Genomic DNA, 23,709 nt, shown 5'->3' on the forward strand with positions numbered 1-23,709 from the left:
GTGGGCTTTTCTTTTCCCTCCTCATTTTCACACAGAGGAACAATTTCCTTTGCACAGAACTGTGAACAGCACAATTTTTCTGTCTCTCTTGTCTGTGCCAGGGCATTGAATTCCATTGAAACCTTCTCTCCTGCAATGGCAATGGTCAGCCAGAGGGGACGTGGCCACCTTCATCCCTGACAGTGAGTCGTGCATGCTGCTGTTGTTATTCCATGAATCATCAAGGATGGAATAAAAAGCTGAGTTTCCTCCAGGGTGAGGAAAGAAGCCACCAACTCCCCCAAAAATCTCAGTGCCCCAGAGAAAACCTGCTATTGGAATCACAGAGGTGCTGGTGATATGTTGGGGACAGGGACCGTCTGAATTCTCATGGCAGGGAATGGACAATCTACAGCAATGGCATTAACCACAAACACGCTTTGAGCAGGGGGTTGGACTAGATGGCCTCCTGAGGTCCCTTCCAACCCTGATCTTCTATGATTCTACACTCTCCTCATGCTCCAGCCAGAAGGGAAATGGGCAGGAACTCTTGCGGTTCAGCCATGGCCACGTTTACACAACCGTACAGCAGTCAGTGTGGGTGTCTTGCCATCCGAGGTGCCAAATGGAGCCAGTCTGGTCCTCCTCTGAGGCAAGTCGACATTCAAAATGCTGCCGTGGCACAGACGCACGAATGCCTCTGCACTGCTGCGGCTCGTTAATGAAGATGCTCTAAGGGGATGGGCGAGAGCTGTCCCCTCCGTGTAGTTTATCCACCCCCCGGAGAGGCGGTAACTATGTCAGTGGGAGAAGCTGTCTCCGTGGGGGTGCAGACTGGGGTGTCTACATGCATCTATAAAGCTTAATCGAACCCCATTATTAAACCACTGTGTCTGGGAGTGGAAGAGGAGCTCTCTGAGGAGGGCCTGTCCTTCAAAATCCTTAAGATCACTGACTTGCTTATGCAAATGTCATGGGGGTATAGCTCAGTGGTAGAGTGTTTGACTGCAGCTCAAATCGTCCTTTGTCTACATCCAAGTACCCCTTTTAGAAGCCTTTTTTTAAATGGAGACGTATGTGTATCCATTTCCAGTATGTTCAGGAGTTCCACTGAATGGGGATGCTTGGCATTAATTTGAACACTCAGCGTTTTCCTGCTGCTTGAGCTCTCCCCAGGGCCAGGTGCCCGAGGCTGCTCGAGCAGTGGCCTGTCTGGCTGGCCCTGGGTCAGCCCCCGAGATCCCTGCACCACCCAGCTGCACTGGCTGCTGCTCGGGTGCTTCCCAGGGCCACCCCAGGGGCGACTAATCAGGCACTCCCCAGGGCCAGCTGCATCGGCTGCTGCTCTGGCGCTGCCCAGGGGCCAGCTGCCAGGGCTGCCCGAACAGTGGCCGGTGTGGCTGGCCCTGGAGCCTCTCCAGCTTCAGAGTGCTCTAGCTGCTGGCCCCAGGGCCAGCTGATCGGGCAGCCTGGGAGTCAGCTGTGCCGGGTGGTGCAGCTGCAGAATGCACGGAGGTTGAGGAAAGTCACAGGATCTGTGACTTGCCCAGCCTCTGTGACAGAATCGCAGCCTTAGCCAGGGGTGGAGAGTTTCATGGTGGGGAGTTTAGGGGATAGATGAGAGGCTTTTCCTCCAGCACAGGGAAAGGTTTTGTAATTTCATTCTCCCACACTGACCCCCTGCTGGTGCTACCCCAGCTCAGAGCCCACTGTCATCCACAGCATGAGACATACAGCCTCCTGCTGACGAAGTCCCTGTAAATCAAAGAAAAACTCCCCTAGTCTGCCCCTTCTCCCAGCTGAATCCTCACCCCACAGAGTGCAAAACAAGCCCCGTGTAGCTGGATCTTCCAGCAACCACAAGTGGCTGAGGATGCGCATTTGTGCACACACACACAAGTCATATAATAACGGTTAGGTTGACATAATTCTGTAGTGTAGGACATTGCCTTCGTATGTTATTTTGTGCACAGAGATGTGAGCACAAAACATCCACCCACATACACAGTGATTGAATTTCCCAAATTCATTGTCATCTCACTTTCCAGAAAGCTACAAAATTCAGTTCGTTCTTGCTAGCAGAGGGAAAATTTAGGTTACACTAATGTCTATAAAAAGAAAAGGAGGACTTGTGGCACCTTAGAGACAAACCAATTTATTTGAGCATAAGCTTTCGTGAGCTACAGCTCACTTCATCAGATGCATACTGTGGAAAATACAGAAGATGTTTTTATACACACAGACCATGAAAAAATGGGTGTTTATCACTACAAAAGGTTTTCTCTCCCCCCATCCCACTTTCCTGCTGGTAATAGCTTATTTAAAGTGATCACTCTCCTTACAATGTGTATGATAATCAAGGTGGGCCATTTCCAGCACAAATCCAGGTTTTCTCCCCCACCCAACCCACTCTCCTGTTGGTAATAGCTTATCTAAAGTGATCTCTGTATTCGCAAAAAGAAAAGGAGGACTTGTGGCACCTTAGAGACTAACAAATTTATTTGAGCATAAGCTTTCGTGAGCTACAGCCCACTTCATCGGATGCATTCTGTAGCTCACGAAAGCTTATGCTCAAATAAATTGGTTAGTCTCTAAGGTGCCACAAGTACTCCTTTTCTTTTTGCGAATACAGACTAACACGGCTGTTACTCTGAAACCTGTGATCATATAATGGTTAGTGATCTGTGTTTCAGTCATAGCAACTTCAGCTCAGCTCTGAGTCATGGTAACCTTTCCATCAGCCCCAGACATATCATTTGCCACTTTCCAAGTGTGGTGGGGCAGCTGCCCCACACAGGAAGGAGAAAGGATAAGGCAGCCTTGGAGAGGCTGAGCAGAACCCAGGCAACCAGGAAAGGACTTATTGGAAGAGCCGATCAGGAGAAGGCCTGCTGGAGCAGCCCATATAATTCCCAGGATGCCCAAGAGGAGGTGCGTCAGTGGTGAGATACGCCCCATTACACCAAGACTTAGCCACAAGGAAGGCTCTCTCTGTCTTGAACAAGCACTTAGAAGGATTGTGCTGGCAGATCTTTTCTTTTTATGAAAAGAGATACAAAAAAGGAGCCAACAGAGACAGTAGGCTCAGCAAGGAAGAACTGGCAGGACAAGCCAGCCTCTCCTGGTTCGTAGGAAGGCTCTTCAGCCAGCTCTTCCCAAAGACCACTGTCTAGAGGCCTTTTAATAGCCACTGTAGATGTTCACCACAAAAGAGACAAAGAGTTCTCCACAAACTCTCAAAGAGTTCACCACAAAAGAGACAAAATAGAGTTCTCCACTGCCTGCAGGCCTCAAGCTACCAGTAATTCTGTGCACAGAGAGGCTCCTGCTGGTGGGAAAAGTTTTTGGTAGAGACTCTTCCGACACCAGCCATGGTCATATAGTGCTTAGCAGTCTGTGTTGTGGCTTCAACATCCACCGATGCAAATTCAGTTATGGGGACATTTTTCTTGTCTCCACATGTGTCTGATGCCTCCTTTCAACACTTGTCACCAAAAAGACCTGTTTCTTTTGCAAGCAATGTACAGCTAGGCAAAGGCAGTCTTCTCCATTTCCTGAAAAGATCAACCAAGCTGTGGAGAGAGGAGACACATTCAGCCAGGCGCCACTGGGTGCTGGATCCTGAATATCCTCTTTACTCAGCAGGTGTCTCTTAGGGGGCTTTCCCTTCACTCCCTCCCCTGGTTCCTCTCACTTAGGCAGAAATCAAGGCACCAGAAATCCAAAGTGCCGGCAATGTGATGTTTATTGGGGTTAGTTTCAAGCAAGAATATCCATAGCTCCACATGCCATCAGAGTCTGTTTCCCAGTGTTCTGTTCACAGCTCTGACACCGCAGAGCCTTTATATGTGTCCCTTTCCCCCTTCCTCTTAGCAGGCCCAAATATACCTGCAGTGCATGCTCCTGGTCATGAGTCTGGGGGCTCGGTACCACCTCTTTTGTACCCCATGGGAGGGGTAAGAAGTGAGGTTGTGTACTGGTCAACGCCAGGCTTTTCTTTGGCTTTTTTAGTGTGTCTTCTGCCTCCCCCATCCCACTCTTTGCCCCTCCCAACTGGTTGCTTAGGAGCCAGGCAGCCTTCCAGTGTATATTACACTCCCACCATACCTAGTAACACTTTGGGTCTATCCCTTAACTTTTCCATTATACTAACAAACCGATCCGGCTGGGCAGAAGCAACCTACAGTGTCTTTGTTCTTTCTTCACACATATTAGCAAGGATATAAGAGTATCAAAAATGAAACCCAAAATTCTATCTCAGGCTAACAAACAGGCCTATATACTCACAGGGCCTTGGCCAGATGAGCCACATTGCTGCTCTCTGGGAGTTTTGTTCTAACTTCTCCATTTTTCATCTATGACAATTAAAGGAAGGTGAAAGGAGAGGAACTCTCCATTTCCTGCAAGACCTACAGAGATTGCACTAGCAGGGTCTCTGTGTGCAGACACACCCAGCAAATCACAAGCACGTGTGTTGCAGCAATTGCAGTCCAAGCAACCACCTTGCCAATGCCCGTCACAGCAGCCCCAGGCTCGTGGTTTGACTTTTTTCCAATGCTCCTCTGCAAAGGAGCCTTTCCCATAACAATCTATTAATTAGATAACCGATGGAGGTCTCCTGTGTTTTCTAGAAAGACATAGGAAAATGTGAGTGGAGGTGGTCATAGAGTGATAGACCACAGAAGTCATTTAGTCGAACCTCCTCTTCTTGGCCTGATGTTGTTTAACATCTTCATTAATTACCTCGATGTAGGAATAGAGCATACGGATCAAATTTTCAGATGACTTTGCCTACTAGTTCTCTGAGTTGGTTGAAATCCAACTGTCGGAAGTCCAGTGCTCTTGTTTTGTTGTTCTCATGTCCTCCTTTCCACAGGATCTTGAATTCTATCAGATCATGATCACTTCCCTCCCACGTTCCCAACCACCTTCACGTTCCCAACTCATTTACCCCTGTTGGTCAAAAACAGATCTAAAATGGATAACCCCCTGGTTGTTTCCCCAACTTTATGAATCAGAAAGTTGTCCTCTATGCATGCTAAGAATTTTCAGGCCATATTACTTTTTGTTGTAATAATCTTCCAACAGATATGTATCCCAGTATATTCCGATATTCTTGTCCCACATACTCATAAAAACTTTGCAGTATTTATCATAGAATATCAGGGTTGGAAGGGACCTCAGGAGGTCATCTAGTCCAAACCCCTGCTCAAAGCAGGACCAATCCCCAATTTTTGCCCCAGATCCCTAAATGGCCCCCTCAAGGATTGAACTCACAACCCTGGGTTTAGCAGGCCAATGCTCAAACCACTGAGCTATCCCTCCCCCATCTTTCCACACAAACAGTGAATATATGAAAATATCCAAAAATATCCAAAAACAGAAGAGTATCCCCTGTAATTCAGTATACTTGTGCACAATGTGAGCAGGACATCCAAGGCCTATCACTTCCCTTTTTAAGCCCATCTTTACTTTGGTGTGCAAATGTTCTCTTCCATGTCTGTATCGACCCCCAAAGTTTATCTTTGTATTATCTGCTTCCATACTTATTCAGAACATTTATTATCTCAGCTGCAATATGAGAGACTGGTTAGGAAGAGATGTAAATGAATAGAGCTTTGAAAAACAGCCGGCATTGTTAGAGATAGAAGGGTAGATGTTTGTTCAGGTCCTGTGATGTAAGCAAACAAGTTTTGTCTATTGCCATAGCTTTGATTCAAAGATCAAAAAAGGAATATTAACATTTAGGAAGACACTTGAGTGACATAGTATTATTGTTAACATGTCTCTTTGAAGGTTGTGATAATCTGTATCTGAACTGTTTAATGGATAAATTACCCTGTGCTAATTGCCAGGATGTCTGGAAGAAGGAAAGTTAAGCCTATTGTTTTCTCAGGCCAAAAGGCTGCAAGAAATGTATAAAAATCTTGGGACACAGTCCTTCTTCATCTCAGATCTGCTTTGGGTTTCAAGAAGGGGAAACCTTAAACCATAAGGATTGAGATCCCCAGTCACTGACTGGAGTCACCCTGAATATGGACATTGGACTGTAACCTCTGGACTATTTCTAAAAGGATTTTTGGCAACTACAAGCTCATCTCTGCTATGTAGCTGAACCTCAAGAATTGAATTCAAGTCTGTCTGTATATTGATCTTTTAACCAACACTCTCTCTTTTCTTTTTTAATAAATTTTAGTTTAGTTAATAAGAATTGACTGTAAGGGTGTATTTGGGGTAAGATCTAAGTTATTATTTGACCTGGGTCTGGGGCTTGGTCCTTTGGGGTCAGGAGAACCTTTTCTTTGATATGATGAAATAAGATTTTCAAAATTTATCATCCTATGTTTGACATGTGTGTTTGGACGGAGGCCGGAGGCTGAGTACTTTAAGGGACCTGCATTATTTGGACTTCTGAGTAACAAGGGAAGTGCTATAGAAGCTGTTTTGGGCTGGCTGGGTAAATCTAAGTGTTGGAATATCCACCAGCCTTTGGGGTTTGTCTGCCCCGTTTTGTTTGCAGTTCACCCTGATTGAGTGACCTCAGCTGGCTCCCATGGGCAGCACCGTCAGAGCATCCTAGGTTCCAAGACCAGAAGAGACAGTTATAATAATGTAGTCTGACCTCCTGTATAACACTGGCCATTGAACATTCCCAGAATAACTCTTCGAGCAGATCTTTTAGCAAAACATGCCATCTCAATTCAAGAATGGTCAGTGATAGAGAATCCACCACGACCCTTGGTAAGTTGTTCCAATGGCTAGTTACTCTCATGGTTAAAAAATTTACACCTTATCTCCAGTCTGAATTGGTCTCGCTTCAACTTCCAGCCATTGGATCATGTTAAACCTTTCTCTGCTAGATTGAGGAGCCCAGTATTAAATATTTGTTCCCCCATTAGGTATTTATAGATTGGGATCAAGTCACCCCTTAACCTTCTCTGTCTTAAGCTAAATAGATTGAGCTCCTTTAGTCTATCCCTACAAGTTGTGTTTTCTAATCCTTTTATCATTCAGCTAGATCGTATCACAACAACTGCCCCTGCTCCAGGTGGGCAACTATTCTCCACACTTCTAGTGAGGTCTCCTCTGACTAGAGAGGGGGGCGTGTGTGTTAGGAACATCAGACATTACTGCTGGCTACGCAGGGAGACGAGAGACCCCTGAATGAAGAAAACAAACTCTCCAGGCTATAGAACCTACGATCTGTCTGGGCTGTGAGTGGGAATCTACAAATGCGTGTCTCACTGCTCTGCCGGGGTTTTGGACAGAAGCCAGAGCAGGATGATAGGCAAATAGCCTAGAGGCCCTGCAGTACACCCTTTAGTATACTAGAGTTTAGCATCCCATTAATCAGCCACAAGTGTAAAATACCTCATTTAAATGATCTCCTGGTAGAGCATTAAAAGATCTAATGCTGAATGCATCTGGTGTGTGTGTAAGCAAGATCTGTAGCCAGTCCCTATCTTGTACAGAGGAATGTCATTACCTTCAACTCAGTGGCATTTCTTTGTTGGTGGATGGGGCAATCCTATGTGCTGATGCATGTTTTCTTGCATATGGTAGTCTACAATTTTCATTCACAAGCACAATGCACAAAACAGAGATCAAACCTCATGGAGCATAAATGAAGGTACCTCTCACGTTCAGCAGTATATGCCATATTAGAGATGACTTTTGCACCTCTCGTAAACAGACAACGTCAGCTGGGAGGGGAGTGTAACATTGATCAACCAGCTTTACACTCCCACACATTCTGGAACTTTCTCACTAGTGCCTGTCTGTGTAATTGAAACCATCCCACACCTGACTCCCTGCCAGCCCTGACCTATGCCTGACAAGTTCAGCTTGTGTTTGGATTCTCTCAAGCAGAGCAGTGAGATCCAGAAAGCACTTTTGACCTCTTGCAAGGATTTGCTTGAAAAGTGTGTGTGTGTGTGTGAGAGAGAGAGGATGTTTGTGACTAGTATGTTTGGCCACTAATATTACAGCATTAAAAACACAAGAGACAGGAAGTTTCATAGTCAGCAGCATTTCCACCTGTGTGGGGACACCCCAATGAATTTCTGATCTATCGCATTAAGCACTCAGCCAAAATTACCTAACATCCAGTTTCTTCATGACCCTTCAATTGAGTTCTCTATAGGAGGGAGCTTCTAGGAATTGGTATTCTGGGCTGCAGGTTGGGCCTGGCTTCCCCCAGCCTTTGGATCCATGTAATCCATGATCCCAAGGGGAGCCATCTCCTAGAGCTTCCCCATGTCCCATGGAACTCAGAACAGTGAGAAACATGTAAGTTATTTATAAGACGAAAAATTATGTAAAACATGACAACATTTCTCCTTTTTTTTGTGGTGGAGGGAAGCCTCATAGTTCCTGTAAGGCCAAATATTGATATTTCTATGGATTTCTGCTTATACAGGGAAATTGTCAGTTGATATTGATATCAGCAATTCCTAGGTATCATTTATATAAAGATGTGCTCTTTAATAGTCTATCTAATTTATCATATTCAGATATTAAACTGATAAGAACAGATTTAATAATTTTATTAAGATAATGTTGAAATAAGGAATGGTACAGAGTTCAAGCATAGAAGTTTCTGGTTGTCAGGGGATAAGGTACAGATTATAAAGGGGTGCAAAATTCGATTTAGGAGCTGGTGGAGCAAGGATCACATAATAATCTGCAATCTCCCCGACTGGGGGAAAAGTTTAACCGGTCAGAGTACAGACATCGAGATATGGGGTAAGTTTTCCACACAACGGCTATGTTCAGTATGCTGGGTATAGTGAGTGAATACAGGGGTGGGGATGGGTCTACCCTCATTTGGTGGGGTTTAATGTTCAGTGGGTTTACGGTTCCAGTTCATATGGTCCGATGGGGAAGGCCTCTCAGTCTCTTTCCCACAGTGTGTGCACAATGTCGTACCGGCTCACTCCTCCTGGTACTGTCGGTGGCCGGTGATGTGCTCCATATAGATGTCCCTGGACCATCGGATGGTGTCCGAGACCATGAGGTGCCGCATGATCCGTGCGTAGCATCTACCGATCCCGCAGATCCGCAGCACACGCTCGTTGCAGGGGTCCCAAGCGCCCAGGGCTCCGACGATCAGGGCGTCCAGCTGCACCTCGTAGCCTCTAGGGTACAGATGTGGGGACCTGCATGAAAAACCTCCTAAGCTTATCTTTACCAGCTTAGGTCAAAACTTCCCCAAGGTACAAAATATTCCACCCTTTGTCCTTGGATTGGCCGCTACCACCAGCAAACAAATACTGGTTACTGGGGAAGAGCTGTTTGGACACATCTTTCCCCCCAAAATACTTCCCAAAACCTTGCACCCCACTTCCTGGACAAGGTTTGGTAAAAAGCCTCACCAATTTGCCTAGGTGACTACAGACCCAGACCCTTGGATCTTAAGAACAATGAACAATCCTCCCAACACTTGCAGCCCCCCTTTCCTGGGAAATGTTGGATAAAAAGCCTCACCAATTTGCATAGGTGACCACAGACCCAAACCCTTGGATCCGAGAACAATGAAAAAGCATTCAGTTTTCTTACAAGAAGACTTTTAATAGAAATAGAAGTAAATAAAAATCACCTCTGTAAAATCAGGATGGTAGATACCTTACAGGGTAATTAGATTCAAAGCATAGAGAACCCCTCTAGGCAAAACCTTAAGTTACAAAAAAGATACACAGTCAGGAATAGTTATTCTATTCAGCACAATTCTCTTCTCAGTCATTTAAAGAAATCATAATCTAACACATACCTAGCTAGATTACTTACTAAAAGTTCTAAGACTCCATTCCTGGTCTATCCCCGGAAGAAACCAGCATATAGACAGACACACAGACCCCTTGTTTCTCTCCCTCCTCCCAGCTTTTGAAAGTATCTTGTCTCCTCATTGGTCATTTTGGTCAGGTGCCAGTGAGGTTACCTTTAGCTTCTTAACCCTTTACAGGTGAGAGGATTTTTTTTTTCTGGCCAGGAGGGATTTTAAAGGGGTTTACCCTTCCCTTTATATTTATGACACCCTTCAATTGAGTTCTCTATAGGAGGGAGCTTCTTGGAATTGGTATTCTGGGCTGCAGGTTGGGCCTGGCTTCCCCCAGCCTTTGGATCCATGTAATCCATGATCCCAAGGGGAGCCATCTCCTAGAGCTTCCCCATGTCCCATGGAACTCAGAACAGTGAGAAACATATAAATTATCTATAAGACGAAAATTTATGTAAAACATGACAACATTTCTCCTTTTTCTGTGGTGGAGGGAAGCCTCATAGTTCCTGTAAGGTCAAATATTGATATTTCTATGGATTTCTGCTTATACAGGGAAATTGTCAGTTGATATTGATATCAGCAATTCCTAGGTATCATTTATATAAAGATGTGCTCTTTAATAGTCTATCAAATTTATCATATTCAGCAACATAGTATCTGCTCAAATTTTATCAATGTGTATGGAGAGTGGATATCAATTACTCTCTGAATTCACGCATGGGCATGGCCCTCCCCTTCCCCTGCCCTTGGTTGCTCTGTGGCATTGAAGTGTTCCCTTAGAGCTGTCAGCAAGAGCTGCCTCTGCTCTAGGGCCCAGAGGAGGAAAGGTGTGCTACGCTCCAGCCTGGGACTGCCTCCCTCCTGCCTTTCCCTGACTATTAAGCCTGGCCCTGGGACTGCTTCCCTTAAGTGCCATGTGGGCAAGAGGAAGCGCGTGGCAGCTGCAGGTACAAGGACCAAACTTGTGGGCATCAGGTGAAGCAGCAAGAAACACAATCATCAGGTCAACCAGCAGGAATCTCTTGCCAGACTGTTAAATTTTAGGGCCCCAACCTATTGCAGCCAGCCTGTTGAACCAGCCGGACCAAAGCCCTAGCTCCAGTGGGCATCAGTGACCCAGCATGGAGGAAAAAAACTCACTTTAGAGCAAGGAAGTCAAACACATTGAGCGCCAAGGCTTTGCAGCAAACCAACACAGCACCAGGAGGTCCCACTGGCATTTGAACTCAGATGGTTGGATTCAGAATCCGGAGGGCTGACCATAACACCATGGGACCCGCAGCTATGGTCTTTTCAGGACTCCTGTGTGAATCCTCAGCTGGTCGGTTTGCACTCTGCATGCATTGCTTCCGTCCAGCTGCTTCCTCTCTTGCGACTCTCTCTCCTCCTCCGTCTCTGCTGCTCTCCTCCCCTAGACATTGAACCCAGCCCTTGTTACTGCCAACACCAACTGGCAGAAGGGCCGATAAATCCCCTGCCTGAGGGGAGGCCAATGCATGTGTTGGGCCATAAGCACCACAAGATTTAACCCTGTCTGCTTCCTTCCCCAGGTCTCTTACTTAGATGATATGGAAGTACACCTGTGGCTGGCGATATGAATTTGTGGGCACAGCATTGTGCAGTGGGCTTCCAAGACAGCCTGTAATTCAGCCAGGGGTTTGCAGCTGGGCCTTGGCCTGGAGGCAATCTTCTCTCCGCACAACAGATGGGGGATGCACTGGGACCAGCTCCTGGCTCCTTTTAGGGAACTGGTTCCCCATGAGGACACACCAGAGATCACTACAATCTAAGTAGGGGACAACCACCTGGAAATATTCTCCAGGCCCCAGCTGATTTGGAAAGTTAAACAAGATATTGCACAACATAGAACTATGGGGCCAGGTCCCATAGAAAACAAAGGGGAGCGGGGAAAGAGAGAGAAGAGAAGAGAAGGTGAGATGGGGTAGAAAAAAGTCTCCAGAGAGGGAGCAGCTGGAGGGAACCAAGGAGTGCAGTGGACAACAGGGTGGCGGGTTTGTAGAAATTTTGGTGGTGCCTAGAATGCCCACAGCCTGCCCCCCTAAAAAACTCCACGCCCACCTGCCTAAGGCTCTGGGAGGAACTTTGGGTGGGGGGAGGAGGTCTGGGGTGCAGGCCCTAGGCTGGGGCAGGGGATTGGGGTGCAGGCACTGAGAGGGAGTTTGGGTGCAGAAGGGGTGAGAGGCTGGGCTCTGGGAGTTTGGGAGGGGGAGGGGGTCTGGAGTGCAGGCTCTGGGACAGAGTTTGGGTGCTCAGTGCAGGCTCTGGGCTCGGACAGGGGGTGGGGGTGCAGGAGGGGATGAGGGGTGCAGATTCAAGGAGGGAGTTTGGGCGTAGGCTCTGGGATGGAGTTTTGGGGCTGGGTGTGTGAAGGGGTGGGGGCAGTGGTGAGCTGGAGCCTGGGGAAGGGGGTGGGAGTGCAGGAGGGGGTGAGAGGTGCAGGCTCTGGGAGGGAGTTTCTGGACAGGAGGGGGTGTGGGTCCAGTCTCTGAGACAGAAATTGGGTGCTGGGAGCAGACTCCAGGCCGGAGCAGGGGGTGGGAGTGAGGACTACAGGCTCTGGGAGGGAGTTTGGGTGGAGGCTCTGGGAGGGAGTTTTGGTGCCGGGTGTGTGGGAAGGGGTGGGGGCAGTGGTGAGCTGGAGCCTGTTCGCACCAGTTCACGCGAACCGGTTGTTAAATTTTGAAGCCGGTTTAGAACCGGTTGTTAAATGGGTGGGCAAGCTCCGGCCCGCGGGCTGCCCTGTCTGTCCCGCCTGAGCTCTTGGCTGGGGAGGCCCCCCTGTGAATTTTTACTCACCCGGCAGCACTCCAAGCCTTCGGCGGCACTTTGGCAGCGGGTCCTTCACTCGCTCTGAGCCTTTGGCGGCAGGTCCTTCACTTGCTCCAGGCCTTCGGCTGCACTTCTGTGGCGGGTCCTTCAGTGCCGCCGAAGACCCGGAGCGACTGAAGGAACCGGTTCTTCAGCTTCTGGCAGCTCATCACTGGGTGGGGGTGCAGGCTCTGGGAGGGAGTTTGGATGCTGGGTGCAGGCTTCGGGCTGGGAGAGAGGCTGGGGGTGCAGGAGGGGTGAGGAGCATGCATTCAGCTATTTCATAGGCAGAGTTTTAAGGTTATTCAGATTTGGGGAACTATTCTTAGCATCTTTCCGTGGTAGATTTCAGAGGTGTTGACACACTCACACCCACTGAGCCACACAGTTACACCCCAATCTAATAGAAGGGCTGGGAGTCTCCAAGTTCATAAAAAGAAACAGACAAAACATAGAAAAAGGAACAAAACATTTCTAAGATTATAAGGGTTGGATATCTCCATCTCTGTCTCTGGAGTCACCTGGAGTAGGAACTGTAGCTGCAGTTTAGGAACCAGGTAATGGCATAGACAGTCCAGCACTTCGGGCTAGCAGGCTTTTCAGATACAGGGAGACTAGCGAAGGCTGCATAGCCTGTCAACATTGTGCTTCATTCTCCAGAGGGGATCAGTCCTGGGATCCTGGCAGTCAGTCTCTCTGAGGCTATGTCTACATGGGCAGAGTTACAGCTCCAGGAGTTACAGTGCCGCTCAGAGAGCACTGAAGGGAAACCGCTATTCTGTGTTCACACTGTCAGCTGCTTGCACAATCGCATATTGAAACTTGCAGCGGTATTCAGAGTGGTGCATTCAGTATCTGCCTGCCCCTTAATGCTGTGGCTTATGAAGCCATATACGGGGCACCTTGACAGCAGCAAGGAGTGGTTCAACAACAGGCTGAGCAAGTGCAGAATGACAGTTGAGTGCTTTTGGCCATTTAAAGGCCCGCTGGCGCTGCCTATATGGCAGGCTGGACCTGACCAATGACAATATTCCTATGCTTATAGCCGCATGTTGTACACTCCGTAATATTTGTGAAGGGAAGGGTGAAAGCTTCACTCAGGGCTGGACCACTGAAGCTCAGCACCAGGAAGCTGAATTTGAACAGCCAGAGACCAACACTATTAGAGGGGTGCAGCATGGGGACATAAGGATCAGGAATGCCTTGAGGCAGCAATTTGAAGCTGACAGCCACTAATATTCATTGCCATGAATGGCAGTGCAGTGCTTGTAATGCTAGGCGGTGATCGTGATTGGTGTAGACGATGCACTATGAAGGTTTAAGAAAATTGCCTCTTGCTTTGCAGGGCTCTGTTTGCTTTCAATTAATGGAATAAAGATTGCTTTCAAACCAAAACTATTCTTTTATTAAAAAACCACCACTGGAGGAGAGAGACAAACAAACACACACATCATCACTGTGGGGGATGAGGGAAGGGAGTGTCCCATGAGGAGGTGAGGTCCAGGGACGGTTAAAAATTTTGTGCTTGTCCAGGTATCATATGCAACTTTATCCTCTGGATTACAGTGCAGCGGGTACCGTACTTCAGCAGGAATGAACTGCAGAGGGATGGGTGTTGAGTGCACTAGGTACTGGACATCCACAGGGCTGGACTGCGATGGGGTAGGAGTGGAACGCAGAGGGTACAGACTGGAGCCAAGAGGTTGATAAGACTGTGTTAGCCGTGTCTGGGGGCACATGGGAAAGAGGTTTGCAACAGCGTCTGCAGGGGTAGGCACACAAAGCGCTGCTTAGTTTGTGGAGCTAGTAGTGCCTGAAATGTAACTCCTGCTTTCTGCAACCCTCCTGCCCCCAACAACTCGCTTCAGTGATTCCCCAAATCAAAGCCCTTAGATGGCTGAGACTGGCTAGCCTCCTCCAGGGTAGAGAAGAACTCCTGGCTGCATACATATCTGACCTGCGAGTCATCCTCTGCCTCTGGGTCCCCCTCCACCACCACATCCTCATCCAAGATTTTTTCCTCCTGGCAAGGTCCACTCTCGACTGGCATGCGAGCCACCGAAGTATCCACAGTGGCCTTTGCAGTGGAGGTGGGGTCCCCACTGAGTATCACGTCCAGCTCTTGTAGAATCTGGAGCTCATGGGTGCAGCACTGGAGCAGGAGTTTGCCTCCCACACCTTGTGGTAGGTGTTCTGCAGTGCCTTCACTTTGACCCTGCACTGCAGTGCGTGCCAGTCATGGCCCCTTTCTCTCATGCATTGTGAAATCTGTCCATAGGTATCACAAGTCCTGCGGCTGGAGCACAGCTGGAACTGGATAGCCTCTTCTCCCCAAATGCTGATGAAGTGCAGCAGCTTGGCATTGCTCCAAGCCGGGGATCGCCTGGTGCATGGAGCAGGCACGGTCACCTGGAAAGATGCACTGAGACCCCTACATGCATCACCGAGCAAACAGGGAAGGGACTTTTAAAATTCCCAAGGAATTTAAGAGGTTGTGTTCACAGTTGATCACCAGAGGGCAGTGCAGTAGAGTTCAAACCGATGACTGGAGAGGTGAGAACAGGGATTGTGGGACGTATCGAAGGACGTCCAATCGCAGGCCAATCGCAGTGCTGCAATCGACCAAGGTGTCTACATTGGCAGCACGGCACTGTAGCCGTGGTGCAGAAAGCTGTACGTCTCTTGTCGGGATGGGTTTTTTTTACAGAGCTGCAACTGCAGAGTTTCTGCAGATGAAGTGGCTTGGCCGTGTGTACACCTTTGAAGTTATGGGAAGAAAGCTGCTTTACCATGCAGAAACTTGCCAGGGTAGACAAGGCCGTAGACGGCTTAATAAGAATGCAAGATTGGTCATACTGGGTCAGACCAATGGTCCATCTAGCCCAGTGTGCTACCTGAGAGTGACCAGTGCCAGATGTGTCAGAGGGAATGAACAGAACAGGCTTGTTAATCTGCAAGTGAGAGTCTTTCACCCTTATCTTTAACTTCATTGTTGGTCAATTCCTACTGATGCTATCTTACCACCCCTCCCCTGAGGTTACTGGGCAAATCAGGTGTGAACCACTCCTTTGATACAGACGTGTCCCAATCCAGCTGAATTGAGGCAGACTTTGGGCCAATGCCAGTTTGGAAAAGGCCTGCTTCACGCAGGTGGTTTCTCAAAGTATCTGTTGCTGTGAACCGCATGTAGTGTGGATGTGTAAACCCCAAAGATAGCAAACATAAAAGAAACACAAGGCCAGTTCTGAGGAGGTTTCCAGGGCCAGGTCTGAGGGTTAAACAGCTGTGCTCAAAAAGGAAAAGAAACCTCAGCACCTATAAAAATAACTCGTTGCAAAAACAAAACAAAATTAAATTGAAAAACCAACCCAAACAAAAAAAGCAACCCAGAAAAGCTCCCATCACACATCCATCACCATTGTAGATTTTGACATCTTTACTTTGCAAACAAGAGATCTGCGGAACTCTGTGGCTGTTACCCTCTAACTGGGTAAAAGGTTACACATCTTCTCTCAAGTAATTTTCCTCTTATGGGAAGATTTATTTTAAAATTTATCAAAATAAATTCCATTTTAAGTAGCAATAATTACAGTCTATACTGGGTCTCTATTCTCATACATGCTATTTGTATCACATATTCCCCCACTCTAATTCCTTTGGAGTGAGGTTGTAATTTCAGGATTAGCCACTATTTCCATATAGTAGGAGGGGGAAGGGAGAGAACTAGAAGAAAACCTGAATTATATTGTAACACTGAAAGTTATCACATAATCAGCTTCTTACGTTACACTAATTAACTTCATGTTTAAATTTCATTGTCACTGGTAACAATTTATTCAAAGATTACAAACTATAAACCTATAGGGCAGTTTTCTCTTAATTCCCATTTCCACCCAGTGAGCTTTGTGTGAAGTCACATTCTACAATAACCTAGGACGCCTTCCACTTTTGTGAGTTCATTTCTCCCTGGGTTTTCTCCCAGTAGTGAGGGTGGAAGGGGGTCTCACACTACGTGGGAAGGCTGCATCATGAGAAAAAACCACCTGTGCTACATTTTCACACTTTCTAATCTTTCAGAGTAGGACGACGTGGAGAAATAATATAAATGCATAAGAATAACAAAACTAAGAGACCAAACCACAGACTCTGGACTCAGCACTCATGTATCCTGCAGTCTGAACTTGAAATCTGATACATTCTCTCATTAGCTACCATCATATCCCCAGCATGGAACCACTTCTTGTCTAACGGTGCAGCCAGTTTGGGACCCATAGGCATGGGATGGCTCTGAAGGAATCAGCTGTTTCTCTCTGTGCTTCATGAAACTTTGGATCCAAATGGTAAAAGACAGTTCCCAATGTAATCATGGCATCTTTAGGAGTGTGATCAATGCCACTTAACTAGGGAGCAGCATTCTAAAAATAGTTTACCTAGGCCACAGGTCACCATAGCTTCCATCTCTGGGGTGAAAATCAATCACTCGTACCTGCAATTTCTGCCTGAGTTCTTGTCAAATCTTTGACCTTACTTGGAGTAATTTTACACTTCTCTGGCGTAGAATTCTTCACCAACCACACAACATATCAATAGTGATACTGAAGTAAAACTCCCCCAAATATGCCCTTTTATTTCTTTAATCTGGTGGCACAGATTTAAATTAGCGACTAAATTCAGGTGCAGCTTAGAATCCCTGTAAGACACCAAATGTCAGGTAGCTATTAAAAATAGGTATCTTTCTGCAGCTATATCACATTCATCATGGATTTTATTTCCTACACATTTGCAGCATCTCCCAGGGGTGAGCTGAACAGAAAGGTCACTTCCATTTTTCCTATCCCTACCTAGATAGGGATTGCATTTCCCAAATAATAGGCAACATGCACATGATTCGGAAGGAGATACCTTCAAGAGCGATCTGCTGCAGGGCCTGGGCCACAACTGCTTTGGGAGGCAAATGCATGGCTATTTTGCTTAGTTACAAGTCATTTACTAGGGAATACTCTTCCCAGCCCTTTAGAAATAAAATTAACCTAAGCAAATGAACAACAGGGGGATTGGGATGGAGATGGGGAATAAGGGAATCCCTCTGATTTACCCTATCTTCTTCTGTTGTTACAAAGGGTGAAATGATTTTTTTTTTGTTACAGTTCAATATATTTAAAGTGAGGAAAATGGTAGTAAAAATATCTGCTCTCCAGCACAACCTGCAGCAACAACAGAGCAACTGGGAATGCAACAATTTGTTCCCAAATGGGGAACTTGATGACTAACAATTGCTTTGAAATGGGGGAACGGTATAACCGTGATGCTCAGGGTTTGTTTAGACTAGGAAAAGTAATGGAGTTAAGGTCAGGTCACGGGGAAAGCTAATGCCAACCACTGCACCTCGGCTGCATCTGCACAACAACTGTAATTGTCTTTTTACACTAAGATCACTAATGTGAGCAACCAACATCATGTACAGACCTAGGGGATGTAAGGCACAGGTAGTTTTTGCCTCATTGTAGCTTGTTGGGAATCAAACCTCTCTCTCTCCCACCTGGAGCTGATGAACATTCCGGGCTAGAGGGACACACTCTCCTATAACTCAAAAGGAAAGGAGTAGATAGAAAAGATCACAGGACTGACGTCAAAGAAGGATGAGCTGCAAAAGGCAGGAGCAGGCAACTCATCTCGGGGAGCTGAGAGACCATGGTGAAAATGGTGCAAAGATCACTATGTGGGAACTAGCAAATATGATTTAAAAAAACAAACAAACACACCTTTGGCCAGCCCTAGTCAAGTCATTTATTACAGTTCTCTCTCATGTGAATTTTCTGATGTCTAATAAGGCTTGAGCTATGATTGAAGCTTTTCCCACACTCAGAGCACGTGTAGGGACTCTGTCCTGTGTGGATTCGCTGATGTGAGATGAGGGTTGAACTATCAATGAACCGTTTCCCACACTCAGATCATCCATAAGGTTTCTCACCTGTGTGGATTCTCTGATGTACGATAAGGTGTGAGTGCTGATTGAAGCTTTTGCCACACTCAGAACATGTGTAGGGCGTCTCTCCTGTGTGGATTCTCTGATGTGTGATCAGGTTTGAGCTCCGATTGAAGCTTTTCCCACACTCAGAGCATGTGTAGGGCGTCTCTCCTGTGTGGATTCTCTGATGTGAGATGAGGGTTGAACTATCAATGAACTGTTTCCCACACTCAGAGCATCCATAAGGTTTCTCACCTGTGTGGATTCTCCTATGTGTAATAAGGTGAGAGCTCTGATTGAAGCTTTTCCCACATTCAGAACACGTGTAGGGCGTCTCTCCCGTGTGGATTCGCTGATGTGTGATAAGGTTTGAGTTCCGATTGAAGCTTTTCCCACACTCGGAGCAGGTGTAGGGCGTCTCTCCTGTGTGGATTCGCTGATGTGTGATAAGGTTTGAGTTCCGATTGAAGCTTTTCCCACATTCAGAGCACGTGTAGGGCGTCTCTCCTGTGTGGATTCTCTGATGTGAGATGAGGGTTGAACTATCAATGAACTGTTTCCCACACTCAGAGCATCCATAAGGTCTCTCACCTGTGTGGATTCTCTGATGTGCGATAAGGTTTGAGCTACAACGGAAGCTTTTCCCACACTCAGAGCATTTGTAGGACTTCTCTCCTGTGTGGATTCGCTGATGTGAGATGAGGGCTGAAATATCGCTGAAGCGTTTCTCACACTCAGAGCATCCATAAGGTTTCTCACCTGTGTGGATTCTCCTATGTGTAATAAGGTGAGAGCTCTGATTGAAGCTTTTCCCACATTCAGAACACGTGTAGGGCGTCTCTCCCGTGTGGATTCGCTGATGTGTGATAAGGTTTGAGTTCCGATTGAAGCTTTTCCCACACTCGGAGCAGGTGTAGGGCGTCTCTCCTGTGTGGATTCGCTGATGTGTGATAAGGTTTGAGTTCCGATTGAAGCTTTTCCCACATTCAGAGCACGTGTAGGGCGTCTCTCCTGTGTGGATTCTCTGATGTGAGATGAGGGTTGAACTATCAATGAACTGTTTCCCACACTCAGAGCATCCATAAGGTCTCTCACCTGTGTGGATTCTCTGATGTGCGATAAGGTTTGAGCTACAACGGAAGCTTTTCCCACACTCAGAGCATTTGTAGGACTTCTCTCCTGTGTGGATTTGCTGATGTGAGATGAGGGCTGAAATATCGCTGAAGCGTTTCTCACACTCAGAGCATCCATAAGGTTTCTCACCTGTGTGGATTCTCCTATGTGTAATAAGGTGAGAGCTCTGATTGAAGCTTTTCCCACATTCAGAACACGTGTAGGGCGTCTCTCCCGTGTGGATTCGCTGATGTGTGATAAGGTTTGAGTTCCGATTGAAGCTTTTCCCACACTCGGAGCAGGTGTAGGGCGTCTCTCCTGTGTGGATTCGCTGATGTGTGATAAGGTTTGAGCTCTGATTGAAGCTTTTCCCACACTCGGAGCATGTGTAGGGCATCTCTCCTGTGTGGATTCGCTGATGTGAGATGAGGGTTGAACTATCAGTGAACCGTTTCCCACACTCAGAGCATCCATAAGGTTTCTCACCTGTGTGGATTCTCCTATGTGTGATGAGGTGTGAGCGCTGATTGAAGCTTCTCCCACATTCAGAACATGTGTAGGGCGTCTCTCCCGTGTGGATTCTCTGATGTGTGATAAGGTTTGAGCGCTGATTGAAGCTTCTCCCACATTCAGAACATGTGTAGGGCGTCTCGCCTGTGTGGATTCTCTGATGTGTGATCAGGTGTGAGTTCTGACTGAAGCTTTTCCCACACTCAGAGCACGTGTAGGGCGTCTCTCCGGTGTGGATTCGCTGATGTGAGATGAGGGTTGAACTATCAATGAACCGTTTCCCACACTCAGAGCATCCATAAGGTCGCTCACCTGTGTGGATTCTCTGATGTACGATAAGGTGTGAGCGCTGATTGAAGCTTTTCCCACACTCACCACATGTGTAGGGCGTCTCTCTTGTGTGGATTCGCTGATGTGTGCTAAGGTTTGAGCTCTGAATGAAGCTTTTCCCACACTCAGAGCACGTGTAGGGCGTCTCTCCGGTGTGGATTCGCTGATGTGAGATGAGGGTTGAAGTATCAACGAACCGTTTCCCACACTCAGAGCATCCATAAGGTCGCTCACCTGTGTGGATTCTCTGATGTGTGGTAAGGTTTGAGCTCTGATTGAAGCTTCTCCCACATTCAGCGCATGTGTAGGGCGTCTCTCCAGTGTGGATCCTACGATGTATGATAAGGTGGGAGCTCCGACTGAAGCCTTTCCCACATTCGGAGCATGTGTAGTGTCTCTCTCCAGTGTGGATTCGCTGATGTCTGATCAGGGCAGAGCTCCGATTGAAGCTTTCCCCACACTCATGGCATGTGTAGCGTGTCTCTTCCAAGTTGATTGTTTCGCATGTAATAGGGTCTGAGTGGCTTCTCAAGTTTTCCTCTGGCCTCTGCTGAGTCTCACACGATTTTGCTTCTTCTGGGAGTGCAGAACTCCCAGAAACATTCCCTTTGGAGCCTCCTGAGAACATCTCATGTGGTAATACTTGTTCAGCATCTTCCTGCTGGAGTTTCTCCTTGTTCTCACTCACCATCCCATCACCTGATGGGAGACAGAGAGAATCCATGCATAGGTCACTCCCTGCACCTGAGAGAAAGGAAATCTCAGAGAGAGGAACGGAAAAAGGGGTGAACAAACCAAAATATGTGCAGGAGAGATCAACCCTATCATGAGCTGATTTTCCCCAAGACCTTCCCGAGAGGAGAGAGAAAGGGATCACTTTTGGTCTGCATCTCACCAGAACACTCTGGGGAAAGAGAGACTGGGGAGGGATCTGCTGCCAGTTCTCAGTCAGAATAGGTGGGAACAAATGAGTGACATCTGCCATAATGATTCCACATCTGCAGGGCACAGTGCTGAACTTGGAGAGCTCATAAGGTCTTTGTAGGGCAGCCCAAATGTTTTCTGTATTCATGGACAATTTTTGCATTGGTTTAACCAATTCCTCACCTGTGCAGGGAGTTCTCGGGAGCATTTTTTTCTCAGAGCCCTGGAGATCTGGGACCCACGGCTCTTCCCCTCGTTCCAGCTGTGAGATCACATCAGGTTTGCAAATTGGAAACCCTGCTAAAGAAAAAGAAAACAAGGGAGGTCAGTGGAATTTGTGGGATACTTGTCACAAGGAATATTCCATGGTTTTAAGCCCAGCTCATTTTTAAGCAGTAACATCCCAAGGCCAGCTTCCTTGGCTCAAAGTGGCAGGATAGTTATTATTATAATATTCATTACCTTAGTGCCTAAGGACGAACTAACAGTGGATCCCCATTGTACTAGGCAAATTACAAACAGAATAGTAGATAGCCCACGCCCTGAAGTATTTACAATCTAAATGGACAAAACAGACATAGAATGGGCGAAGGGGCAGAACCCAGTGTTAGAACATAGATATTCAGGCCTGCCTGTAAAGCCTATACTTTAAGAACTTAGGGGTAGTTTTATCACTTAGCTAGTTAAAGGGGTATAAAAACAAAGAAGGAAAATCACAGGGTATGTCTACACCATGAAAATAGGTCAATATTATAGAAGTAGATTTTTAGAAATCTATTTTATACAGTCGATTGCATACGTCCACACTAAGTGCATTAAGTCAGCAAAGTGCGTCCTCACTACCGTGGCTAGCATCAACTTACAGAGCGGTGCACTGTGGGTAGCTATCCCACAGTTCCCGCAGTCTCCGCTGCCCATTGGAATTCTGGGTTAAGCTCTCAATGCCTGATAGGGCAAAAACATTGTAGCGGGTGGTTTTGGGTACATGTCATCAGTCACCCCTCCCTCTGTGAAAGCAATGGCAGACAAGTGTTTCACACCTTTTTTCCGTGCAGATGCCACACCACGGCAAGCATGTAGCCCGCTCAGCTCAGCTCACCGATACTGCTGCTGTTGTGTCCTGGGTGCTGCTGGCAGCAGACAGTGCAGTAGTATGGCTAACCGTCGTCATACACCGCTTCCGCTGCAACTCTGCACTGCTCCTATTGCTAACCGTCATCCTCCACCACTTCCACTGCAACTCGGCTCTCCTGAATCCACCTAGCAGGTCCACTTGTCGTTCTCTATAAATATCTATTCTCGTGGCATACGTAGTCAGCCACCGCTTCCGCTGCAACTCTGCTCTCCTGCAGACGCCATACCATGGAAAGCATGGAGCCCGCTGAGATCACCGCACCAGTTACAAGCATTGTGAACACCTCACGCATTATCCTGCAGTAGGTGCAGAACTAGAACCTGCAAAAGCAGGCGAGGAGACGGCAGTGCAGTGACGAGAGTGATGAGGACATGGACACAGACTTCTCTCAAAGCAAGGGCACCGGCAATTTGGACATCCTGGTGGCAATAGGGCAGGCTCATGGAATTGAGCGCTGATTCTGGGCCCAGGAAACAAGCACAGACTGCTGGGACCGCATAGTGTTGCAAGTCTGGGATGATTCCCAGTGGCTGCGAAACATTCACATGCGTAAGGGCACTTTCATGGAACTTTGTGATTTGCTGTCCCCTGCCCTGAAGCGCAAGAATACCAAGATGAGAGCAGCCTCACAGTTCACAAGTGAGTGGCAATAGCCCTGTGGAAGCGTGCAACGCCCGACAGCTACCGGTCAGTCGGGAATCAATTTGGAGTGGGCAAATTTACTGTGGGGGCTGCTGTGATTCAAGTAGCCAACTCAATCACTGAGCTGCTGCTATCAAGGGTAGTGACTCTGGGAAATGTGCAGGTCATAGTGGATGGCTCTGCTGCAATGGGATACCCTAACTGTGGTGGAGCGATAAACAGAACGCATATCTCTATCTTGGCACCGAACCACCTTGGCAGCCAGTGCATAAATCAAAATCATGCATTCTTTATTAATTCATCAAACAAATAGGGGGATAACAAGGTAGCCCGGGAGGGGTGTGGGAGGAGAGAAGCACTGGGTGAGGTGGTGGATGAGGGGAGGAGAGAAGGACAAGGCCACACTGCACTTCAAAACTTATTGAATGCCAGCCTTCTGTTGCTTGGGCAATCCTCTGGGGTGGAGTGGTTGGGTGCCCAGAGGCCCCCCACCCGCCGCGT

The 23,709-nt window shown here is 47.3% G+C and overlaps 1 protein-coding gene across 2 annotated transcripts in view; it reads right to left on the reverse strand.

Annotated features, from left to right (window-relative positions):
- Nucleotides 1-8,508: 8,508 nt before the first annotated feature.
- The window catches only part of LOC125628599 (uncharacterized), a 41,572-nt gene continuing 26,371 nt past the window's right edge, over nt 8,509-23,709 (reverse strand). Inside the window, exons 4-6 of one of the 2 annotated variants that reach the window (XM_048833699.2) lie at nt 21,615-21,731; nt 18,810-21,251; nt 8,509-9,137 (exon numbers count right to left, since the gene is read on the reverse strand). In XM_048833699.2, the coding sequence (XP_048689656.2) occupies nt 9,088-9,137; nt 18,810-21,251; nt 21,615-21,731 (2,609 nt within the window). In that variant the 3' untranslated portion in view covers nt 8,509-9,087. Of the gene's footprint in view, nt 9,138-18,349; nt 21,252-21,614; nt 21,732-23,709 lie in introns of those variants that run through there. The other variant, XM_048833698.2, reaches the window with a different exon arrangement.

This window comes from Caretta caretta, chromosome 28, assembly GCF_965140235.1.
Source record: "Caretta caretta isolate rCarCar2 chromosome 28, rCarCar1.hap1, whole genome shotgun sequence".
In the NCBI taxonomy this organism is placed as follows: Eukaryota; Metazoa; Chordata; order Testudines; family Cheloniidae; genus Caretta; species Caretta caretta.